Genomic DNA, 12012 nt, shown 5'->3' on the forward strand with positions numbered 1-12012 from the left:
TCCTTGGTCCAAAAAAGTAAGTGTGAATGTCCCCTCAGAATACCAATTTGTGGCAGAGCACATTTGTCACAGACTTTATAATATGCAGAATAATATGCAGACATTTTAATCTACCTTTTATCTACCTTTTCCTCCCCCTCTGACAATTCAAGCTATGTGACAGGTAGATCTAGTTTGGTGCTCTAGTTAGTGGAAACTGATTGGTTTCACATCTTTTCATCTGTCTTTAGTCAACAAAGTTATTAATCTGCCTAATATTATCTTGTGATGTGGTAATAAAAGCAATGAAGGGATTAAGGGCCTCAATCAATTTGCTAGTCTTATCTAGAGTAAAACCATTTAATCAATTGTTAAATAGTTGCTTAACATTTATGTAAATCCCACTGCTTCAATGGCCTTAATCCTTGATTAGGACTAGGAAATGGATTTAGGTGAAAATAACCACATATGCTTAGAGCTTAATATATTAATAAGGCAATGTCCACCCGGACCATAAGGGAATACTTTCCCCACTTGTTCCAATAATTTATTACAATATTATTGTATTAACTGGATCACAGTGCTGGTTAACATTTTAAGATGCAACTTGTATCATACTGTTTTTCATAGATAAGACATTCTAGATCTTTTCTAGAATGGATTTCCTTGGAATAGCGGTATATAAATAAACCATATTATTTTCTTAGCTATATTTTACTCAGAAATGATAGATAGATAGAGTTTCCCTTATTCAAAATGCTTGGGACCAGAAGTGTTTGGATTCTGGATCTCCCCCCCCCCCCCCCCCCCCACAGATTTTGGAATATTTGCACATACCTAATGAGATATCTTGGAGATCTTGACTCAAGTCTAAACATGACTTTTATTTATGTTCTGTATATACCTTTATAAACATATCCTGAAGGTAATATTATACATAATAGTTGTAATAATTTTGTGCACAAAACAAAGTCTTTATACAGTGAACCATCAGAAAGGTGTCAGTATGCCATCCATCCATGTTGATGTTTTGGATTATTTCAGATATCAGAATTTTAGATAGGGGATAGTCAGCCTGTAATACTATTTCCTTTTTCTCCTCCTCCTTCTCTAATCATCACTATCATTGTCATCCTCCTCCTGACTTTACTCAAGACAGCTTTGCAGCCATCACTTGCCAATTCTCTACTGTGGATTGGTTCTTTATCCGCTACTGATAATCAGAAGTTATAACTATACTGAACATTTATGGAGTGATTTACTTTTCAGTTCACTGGAAGAAATCATTTTTTCAGTATAATGATTTTATTATCAATCTAAAAATTGATCCATTTTTCTGTGCTAAATTAGCAAAACTATCAAAACAACAAAAAGAACTAATGTTTGCACACTTAAGTGTGCACAAGTATGTGTGTGTTCAGTGCTGACATACAACTAGTGCTACATTTATATGTAAGTGTACACAAGCACAATTGGTTAAATCCTGTTGGTCACTCTCAACTAGAGTAGACCTCTTGAATTAATTGTTGAAGAGAGAGTCAACACATTCATGATTTCCAAGTATTCAGGAGGTGGCCCTAGCACACACTAGTTGGGACTAACAAGGGGATTTGGGTTAATAGCTGTATATGTGCATCCTCCCATGCCCACTATGATAACCAATAGGTTAATAGTAAACTATTATTTAAAAGGCCTTCACCACCAACAACTCAAATTAAATACAAGACTTATACTACTTGCATCGACTATAAGATATATAATAGTGAATTAAGATTCATATAACTTTTTTTTAAAAAAAAAAAGATGAGATAAATCCAAATTACTTTTAGAACAAAACATTAATAAGGCTGACGAACTTGGGATATAGGTCATTTGAGAAGGTTTTTTCCCTCTCTAAATTCTTGCATAACAGATTAACCTCAAAAATATTTCCCTTATTTCTTAACAGTTTCTCTTGAACCATTAAGAATAGCATGGATGATTAGTCTGCTGTGCTCTAGTGAGCACTACATTATATATTGCTAATTAACCTTTTGGAGGCTATCTACAAAGCTTTTTTTTTCATTGAAAGCATTGGTTATAGTTTAGTGCGTGATACTTGCTGTCCCCCACCCCCCATAAAAAAAGATTTCATAATACTACGATTTTTGAAAGAAGATTAAGTGTTAAGAGTTAGAAATGAACTCAAGACAGATCCCTGTAAGTATAATGCTATCAAAGGATATAAAACCTTCAAAAATGTTAAACCAGTACATCACCAAAACTCACCATAACATTTGTTTTTATGTAGTAGTATCAGTGTACATGGAATCCTATAAATTGCGAAACCTATATTGAAACCTTATATGTAATCCATGTTATGTAATGCAACTATGTATCATTTCCTCACTGATTTGTAATGGTGACAATACTTTGCCAACATTTTTATGGAACCAATGTAAGTTTCCAATCCTATCTTCTAAGAAAATCTCCATTACTAATTGTTATTTCAGGATGTTTAGAAAATACAGTGCTCTTAGGAAGTCTATACATAGACATCCTCACTTAAAACTGCTTTTAAAGATGGCAATACTGCAATCATTCATATTTTCAGAATAAAGCCCAAAGATGAAAACCCAAATCAAGAAAAGAAACAGTTTTTCACAAATACAGAAACTCACATTATTTTTCTCAGGTGAAGAACAAACAAAACTTTTATGAATGTATTCCCATAAGTATTGTTTTAGTTTAGGAACAAAAATCTTTTAAAATCCTGGTTTAGCTTTTAATATTAGATTAAACATTAAAATTCATAAACTAGTTAATTCCTTGCAAAACAAACTACTTTCTCTTTCTCTTCTGCAAATGGCACAAGAGGTATAATAAATGCAGTTGCTTTCAGAATGGCTTTTCATCAGGACAAAGTTTACTACTCCATTATTACAGTGGCGCCTGGAAACACAGCTATATTTAAGTGTTAGTGTTTCCATTAACTGTCCTCACCACAGTGGTTTCTCAAGAACAGAAGACTGCATTTTATATTTTCGGCATTTCAAATGCATTATTAAAATGAAACCTGTCACAAAAATTACATATTATAACCATTCCCTATACAGGGAATGATCAGGCATTTAGATTTCAAACGTATTTAAACAATCTCGATCAAATATACAAAAAGCTGTCTCTGAAATTAGTGATTGCATCATGCAATCTCTCATTTCAGTCTCTTGATGCCAACTTTTATGTTAGTAACTCACAAGCAGAAAATTATGGAAGTCCAAGAAGCTTTGTTTTCAGAAACTTTAGTTTGCTATAGCTTGGACAAAAATTTCTAGGAATACTTCAGCTTCAATGAAGCAACTGAAAATTCTCTGAGTTTTCTATTCCTAGCTGTGCCCATTATTAAAAGAGCCCTCATAATTAGTAAATCTTGGCTCAAGATCCCAGTTATTATTTTCATTTGAGCTTTCACATATGTGCCTTCCCTTTAAACCCTACTGAGTTTTTTTGAAGAGCTATACACATAGGCATAAGAAGAATACATTGTGGAGTTTAGTCCTAAAATCCAAACAAAAGGAACAGAAAATATCAATTCCTTACTGTTAACTAAACAGGTTGAATAAACTTATGAAACAAAACTAACAGGAAAAATCAAGATGATGAAATTAAAAAAAAACAAAACCTGCAAGTATTGTAAAACAATAAATATTTCAGAACTGATACAAACTATATTCTTGAAATCAATTTGATCATTTCTGCCTGATACTCCAGCTTTCAAAATATGAAACAGATACATAGCCATGGTTTTTTTCCCCTTCCTTGTGCAATTCTGATATGAAAACATTAACAAATTAAGTTCCCATGATCAGTACAGTATAAAGGAGGGGGAGTATTCTGTATCAAGGATTTCTTTTTCACACATCACCAATTCTTTAGCAAGGAACAGTTCATAAAGATTAAGAAAATAGTTTACTTGTGAAGGTCGGCTAGGTGGTGTGCTTATAAGGGGTGTGGGACCCATAGCAGAAGCTGCATTCAAGCTTCTTTCCCTTTCGTCTTGGTATATTCTATCTCTTTCTGCTTCTGGCAACTGCAAGAAATTCTGCATAGCCCGAAGGTTTACCAGTAGAGACTGTGAGGCCGTCTTGGGGTCTTCTTCTTTTCGCAGGATTTCTGAGAGCAAGCCCTGTAAAGAGATGAAAAAAGGACACACATACACAAAGCCATATTATACTATGCAATTTTATGCAACAGACAGACACTGCTAATCATGTTTTTGTTTCACTAACTTTAGAAAGTACACAGTAAACAGGCATTCATCCTGCACAGGAATATATTACTGACAATTTAGGTAGTGCAGATGAGAGCCTCAATTGTATTCTTAATTTTATTAAGCATCTGCTTTATGCACAATACAAACTGAATCTGCTTAATTGGTCTCTTCTTTTTTACTGACTTAACTTGCCATGAAATTTTTCTAAGGCAGACAAGAATAAATAAGATCCAAGTAATTCTGAAGCATTATTACATCACTGTTGCTCAAAGCTTGAAATAAAACATATATTTATCCTATACAGGCAAAAAGCCATTTCTAGAAAGAGCAGGGCCTTTTTACAGTTTATGGATTTGATACACTGAAAAAATGTGGTAGAAAACAGGGAGCAATTCATGAATACATTGTCATTTTGAAAGGTATCTTCTCCCTCGCTCCATATTTGAAAAATAATTTGAGTAAATGAACAGGTAATCATTGGAAAACACAGCTTAATTGATTAAAGCAAATATTTATCATCATGTGTCAACATTTTCTCCTTTCCCTCTTCCCAAATAACTGGGAGAATTTTACATTCATTTTCTCGCTATATCTCAGTCTCTCTCACATAAACTCTAAGAGATATCAAACAAAATCCAAGAATCACAGCTGACCACAGAGGAAATTATTTACCTATCTGGCTAAGCATTTCTAAATACATAAGATTTGAAGGTAGGATACCCTGCGAGTGCCACCCAGGTGCTAAAAACCCTCACACAAGCAGCTTAGAAAGGTGTTCTTAGAAATCTCAATGGCTGGTATTTCTGTAGGATGCACACAGGAAAGCTTTGTTTTCTCAAAAGAAAAAGAAATGCTGTATAATTAAGGACTGGTTAGATTGCTTAATTTTATCCCTTGATAGCTCATAATTTCACAATAAAGCTGATACACGACTTTACACTCAAGATCTACCTGATCGCCATATCCAGAGCCCAGGAATGCCCTTTTCTCCCTGACCAGTGAATCTCATTAGGAATACTATCCATGGTAGCAAACAAACTGCTCACTTGATAAAGTGACCTGGAACTTTTTGCTCTTCAGGAAATAATGGTACATTTTGAAAAATTATAAATCCTCCCCCAACCCCCACAAAAGCCTTGATTTTGCTATTTTATATAAGGGGCACAATTTTCCAATGCCATTATATTTAATGGGGCTTGAATATCCATGGATTTTGGTATCCACAGGAGAACCTGGAATCAAACCCCACCTGATATCAAGGCCCCACTGGAATACTAGCACAGCAATTTGATTCAACTCATCAAACAGAAGCCCCACTTACTGTAAGGGAGCTTTCTCCCAATATTATGGGTACTGGATTGCAGCTTAGATATCCTTTTTCCTTACACTGTTCCTCATAATTATAGCCTAATCCTATTTCTAAGAGGGACAAGACAGTGCAGCTAGTGATTAGCTTATTTTAATCCCGAACAATTGTTCAGCAAAAATGTGTAACAAATTGAAGGTCACCAAAGCTGAGCCTCATTTTCACTGTGTTTCCTTGGAAGTTCAGCCAGTTCATTTCAATGGGATTTATGATATTAAAATCCACAAGATATTTGCTCAGTTGTTGTTTTTGTTGTTGTGTGCCTTCAAATCCTTTCTGACATATGGCAGACCCTAAAGCAATTCTATAATGGGGTTTCCTTTACATTATTTGTTAGGAAGAGGTTTGTCGTTGCTTTCCTCTGTGGTTGAGAGATTGTGACTCGCTCAAGGTTTCCCAATGGGTTTCCATGGCTTAGCAGGGATTTGAACCTTAGTCTCCTAGAGCTCTTGTCCAGCACTCCAACAACAACATCACACTGGCTTCCAATATTTGCTCAATGTTGCACAGTATTTTAATTCAGGGTTCATATTCATTCATTACCTAGGGGAAAACAAATCCTGTCAATTCTGATTTAGAAACTTCCAAATTTGGCTTGATAAGCCTTCAAGAGAGATTAATAGCTATGCCTAAATACAATTTCAATCTATTATTAAGAATTTAAAAACAGACTGCTCTGTTGTTTACTCATCTTGCTTATATTTTCACATATCGGTTAAGTGCTGGCATTGTGTATTCAATAGACGTGACTATTTCATGAATGAACAAAACCCAGGTCCTACTTGAATAGACTAAACCTGCCCCCTGATCCAGGGAATAAATGTTGCAATGCTCATACTAATTGTAGCAAAAATATTTGCCTGAAAGGAATCAACTGTATCTATGCGTAACCTATTGTTGTGGCCATGTCAAGAGCTGGGAAATATTAGTGTTTCCCATTCAATTAAACTACATTATGCCTTATATTTGACGTATTACATTACACATTAAATTAAACTATCTTTTATATTTAAAACATTGATTAAAATGACAAAAGATGGAAAAAACAGTGACTGCTCTCCAACTTACTCAAAAGGTTATGAAAAAAATAACCAAATGATACCGAAACCATTAATATTATTATACTTTAATAACCAAACTAACTTCTAAAACTTTCTATACATTTAATAAATTGGGAGAAATTAATTAAGTTCTAACAAATAATTTTCAAGCTGTTTTGGAAGAGACATGCAGAAATGGTGCAGGTGACTGCTGAATTCAGCTTAATTATGGTGAATGATCTAGTTACTACCAAAAGAAAGGCAAAGTTTTATTACCAGTGTGGATAGTATCATCATGTAGGTTAATCAGTAGGTAGAGGCAGGAGTTCCTGTGTTTGTTTTGTTCTGATTTAAGAAAATGGAAAATTAAATTTTTCCTCAGGTTCCTGAGTAATGTGATAGCAATTACTTCTGTAGCATAAAATCAGAAGCCCTGATGGGGTTGTATGCTTATGGAATGGGAAAAAATAGACTGCTCATATAGCTACAAAGGTCCATAAGGATAAATAAATAGTTCAAATAAGTTGATGCCTATATGTTCTAAGAAGTCAAGAAGCCAATTATGTTCTGAATCCAATAGCTGAATTCAATGACTTAGAATCAACAGAAATAGTGACAGTAAGTAGTTTCTTATAGTAAGTAAGTAAACAAGTAAGTAAGTAATGAATGACTTATAAATGGGTTGTCTACAAGGGCCAAAAGGCCTGGCTTTGCATTGTCTAAATCAGGCGATGCAGGCCTAATTATCCAGGGCAGGATAATCCCTGACCCCAGAGTACAGGCTCTTTAAAAAAAGTAAAAGTAAAGGTTTCCCCCTTGACATGTTTGTCAAGTCATGTCTGACTACAGGAGGCAGTGCTCATCTTCATTATTAAGGCGAAGAGCGAGCATTGTTAAAGACTACTCTGTGATCATGTGGCCAGCATGACTCCATAGAACACTGTTACCTTCCCACTGGTGTGGTACCTATGTAATTACTTGCACTTTTACATGCTTTTGAACTGCTAGGTTGACAGAAGTTGGGACTAGTGATGTGAGCTCAGTCTGTCACACGGCACTTGGGCCTCAAACTGCCAATCTTGCAATTGTCAAGTCAGCATTTTAACCACTGAGCCACCATGTCTCATATCCCAGAGCTCTTCATCACAGGGTAATAAAAGTTTGGTTTTGCACATTCTGTGGCAAAATCATGCTTTTCAGACACCTCCCCCACCATGCTCCTTACCTTACCAGCTGTTGATCCTACTGAGAAGCCCCCCCAGTCACTGCATCTGACATAGAAACATGATGCCTCACCACATGAGAGCAGTCAGGCACCCTGTTTCCACACTGGACACTGTGATTGGGCTCTTTTCAGTTTGAGCAATGGCTGGCAAGGTAAGGAGTGGCGTTGTCACCCCCTGGGTAAAGGGCTGGTGCATGGATGGGTGTGTGAAAACCTGCCTGTCCCCATGTCAATCTATAGACCAGCCCAGGTGAGCACTGGGGCCAGGAAAGCATGGACTTGTCTCACACTTTCCTGACTTATCTGCTCAGGCCCTAAATTGCCAACTCTCATTGGAATTAGCAGCTGGATATAGTCCACTGTTCATAAATTACTGACCTTTGCTAAAGAGATCAAAAAGCACAATTATAACAAAGTACTAATCAAGTCTAAAACCCTTTCTATCTCCACTAGGGATGTATTTTATGAGAGGGCCTACTTATATCAGAAGCCATGAGGTATTCTTGAGTCTTGGGAAATAGACTGTGTTTGTGTGTGTGTGTTCCTGTTGGTTCTAAGTAACTTCTCAGTGGCTTTGATGCCATGCCTACTGTATCCATCTAGATTTGCTGGAACTGAGGTTGGTGGGATCATTTCCCAGAAAGCTTGCTTCCTTTCTTCTTGGTGGGGATTCATGTTCAATGCCTTGGTTCACTTTAGTCTACATGCTATTTAACATATGTATGAAACTGCTGGGAGATGTTTTCTGTACTTCTGGAGTCAGGTGCCACTGATGACATGCAACTTTACTTCTCCTTTCCACATAAATCCAAGACAGCTTCTAACATCTTGAAAATCTGAAATCTGTGATTGGAGATTATCTCATTAGCTTCGCTGCTGGGACAGAGCCGGGATATAACTTTCTTAAAGTAGATCTTATCACATTCACCCTTCTCCAGGCAGAATGCAGCCCATATGTAACCTGGGCTTCTCTCACAGCTTTTCAAGAAAGGGATTTTCCTGTTCTTGAAAAGATGTGGGACAAGCATGGAGAAGCATGGGTTGCATATGGGCTGTATACTGCCCAGAGAATGGTGAATATGATAAGATCTACCTTAAGAAAGTTACATCCCAGGTCTATTCCAGCAGTGAAGCTAATGCGATAATCTCCATTGATGAGGGCAAAGAAACTGAAGCTTAATCCACATAAGAGAGAAACATGAGGTGACTAGTTTAAAAGGAAGATAGTGTATATGGAATAATAGTGTGGCTGTACCCCTGGTTTTAGCACTGAGCTTGGAGGCCTCTGAGGTAGACAGGGATGCATTTAAACAGGTAAGGTAATGTGCCAGCTGTCCTGTTCAGGGAAATATCTGATCTGGCCGCAGTAATGTGCCTTAGATACACCCAACTTGAATTTCAATAGCAAGTAGCACGTACATTTCTACACCACTTATCCGTGCACTTAAGTATTCCCTAAGCGGTTTACAACTGCAAGCTAATTTCACCTGGCCCAAAGAGCTGTAGCTAGATTGGTGCATTGTTGGGCTTGTTACAAGAAGCAGACAACTCATTTTTACAGACATTCCACTGGCTACTAGTTATGACCTATAAAGCGCCACATGGTTTGGGTCCAGGCTGTTCTCCCATAAAGCCTGCCTAGGCCCTGAGAACTTCAGGAGAGAACTTTCTTTCAATCCAGATGCCCTTACACACACATGCTGTGGGATGTGAAGAAAGCATTCTGAGTAACTGCTCCTAGACTCCTTAATCCCTTCCTGAGGAGGTTTGAATTTGTATTATCAGACAAAGACTTGTTTTCATCCTGACAGGCTATGAAGAACTGTTTTTAAGAAAGGGTGTTTAACAGTATATCACACTGCTTTTGAGGGCTAGCTTGGTGTAATGGCTTGAATGTTGCACTATGACTCTGGTGAGCAGGGTTTGAATGTCTGCTTGCCCACAGAAACCCACTGGGTGACCTTCAGCAAGTCATACTCTCTCAGCCTCAGATGGCAAACCTGCCCCTGACCATGTCTTGCCAAGAAAATCCTGTAACAGGTTTGCCTTAGGGTTGTCATAAGTCAAAAACAATTTGAAAGCATAAAACAACATCAACATTGCTTTTTAACTGCTTTGTCTTTCAGTTTTTTTAATGGATGTTTAATTTTTTTTTATATTATATGTAGTTAATTACATAGTAATATTTTTGTATGCTTTTCTTATGTTGGATTTCTAAATAATTCTAAAACTTTATCAGAGGTATGGAGAAGGGCAGAGTATAAAATTTAACAAAAATAAACACATAATGGCTAGATTCCTATTTATTAGTCTCAAATAAAATAGAGCCATTGAATCCATTGATTAAAGTATGGCAAATCTGATTGATTTTAAGAGGATATGCTTGTGATTAACAATAGGCTGACTTGCACTATGTCTGCATAACTAAAGAGGAGTCTTTTACCTAAAACAGAAAAATGAACTGAATAGGGTGGGGGGATGCCAGGAGCTTGGGAGCCACATGATTCTCACCCTTACAGGTAAAAGAGAGACATGATAGTATCCTTGTATCCATAAATAACATCTGTACACAAAAAGAAAGAACCAGCTTCCTTTTTGGGGGGTAGGCAACTAGTGGGCCAATGGGTACCCTTTAGGAGTTCACATCTGGTCACTGGACCTGTAGTTGTGGATCACTGATGTATTCAGATGCCTACAGATTATTCTCTGCTTGCTTGAAAGCAACACAATTGTCTTTCACTGCCATTATGGCCCATTTGCCTTTTAAGCCCCAAACTGCTGCAAAACATCTTGACCCTGAGTGCTCTGGGTATATGATTGATGAATACTACATATTCTTGGGTACTCTTCTTTGGTGCATTGAAACTCCATTCTTGGAGAACAGGGGTCTTTTTAACCTTCCTTCAGTAAGACTATTGCAATAATTTTATTTAAAAGAGGCCATTTGGGTCTGGTACTTGTTTTTGCTTAATGTTCTGTTGCTGACTTTCAATGTTAGTTTCAGTGATTGATCTTGGTTGTTTTGCATGATATGGATGCTTGATTCAAACTGAGCCCAACTCTGAACACACACATGCAGAAAAGTGGTTTATATAATGTTAAACAAAAATAAATGAAGTCATAATATATCATGGCCCGCTATACCAATAATCACTTCATTAATATAGCTAGGATAATTTGCCAATGTATTAAACGTCTATTACTAAACTTCCACTATGAACTAAACACAGAGATGTGTGCTTAAATTTATTCTGTCAAGAGCCCCGTTTTTGACTTATAGTGGAAATCGATTTGAACCACAGTAACATCACACCAAATAAACAAAACCTTTACAAATCATCACAGGCATATTTCATTAGTAACTGCACAAAAATTTTCAATAAATATCAGAGCTTTCAAAAGCTAATTATGAATTCTTTAAAATGAGAGATAAATGGAAGTGTCTGCCAATATGAACTAAAATACAGCCTGTCTGGCCCCAAGTTTGTCTGCTCTTTGAACATAATCACTGATTCAGATAGATTTTATCAGGCCCATCGAACTTCAAAGCTCTCCCAAGAAAAATGTGATTTGCTGAAACCACCACCAACAACCCCCCTGCCAAATATGCAGAACATCTTCATATGCTGTCTCTACTGCAGTGGATTGAAATCTCATATCCAGGTGGAAGATTATTTTCAAACTCCACCCGCAAGTCTGGAGTCCTGCCAAGTAAGTTATAAGCAGACACATTTATCTTTGTCACTTATTAGCAAGAGGAGAGCTGTCATGATAGTGTAATAGCACCTTTTTACCTTTTACTCACACAGTGATGTGGATAGTGCACTTTTTCTTAAATTACACTATGAAGAATTATATGAACACTGGCAATTTCTGTTATACTTAAGCAGGCAAATTTCCCTCCATCACATAATTTACAGAACTCAAATTCAATAAAACATTACAGGATGGTCCATTACTGTTATCAATTTTGAATAATCCATCTTCATTCTTCATTTTACTGGAAAATAAGCAGTGTGCCAAAGATAAAATAAAAAAAAAAAGGAGGAAGGAAAAAAAATGAAGAAAGCATAGTTCCATAAACTGGTTAAACCTTTGATGTGTTCTTTAATTTTTGCAAGTACCTCCCCATTTTGTCCCTACCCACTGA

At 36.6% G+C, this 12012-nt stretch overlaps 1 protein-coding gene across 9 annotated transcripts in view; it reads right to left on the bottom strand.

Annotated features, from left to right (window-relative positions):
* Positions 1-12012, bottom strand: part of SATB1 (SATB homeobox 1) — a 135274-nt gene that overhangs the window by 44569 nt on the left and 78693 nt on the right. For all 9 annotated transcript variants that reach the window (XM_042476280.1, XM_042476281.1, XM_042476282.1 and 6 more), the window contains one exon: positions 3932-4144. In XM_042476280.1, coding sequence (XP_042332214.1) covers positions 3932-4144 — 213 coding nt within the window. The remainder of the gene's footprint in view (positions 1-3931; positions 4145-12012) is intronic.

The sequence above is a fragment of the Sceloporus undulatus genome, chromosome 6 (genome assembly GCF_019175285.1).
Source record: "Sceloporus undulatus isolate JIND9_A2432 ecotype Alabama chromosome 6, SceUnd_v1.1, whole genome shotgun sequence".
NCBI lineage: Eukaryota > Metazoa > Chordata > Lepidosauria > Squamata > Phrynosomatidae > Sceloporus > Sceloporus undulatus.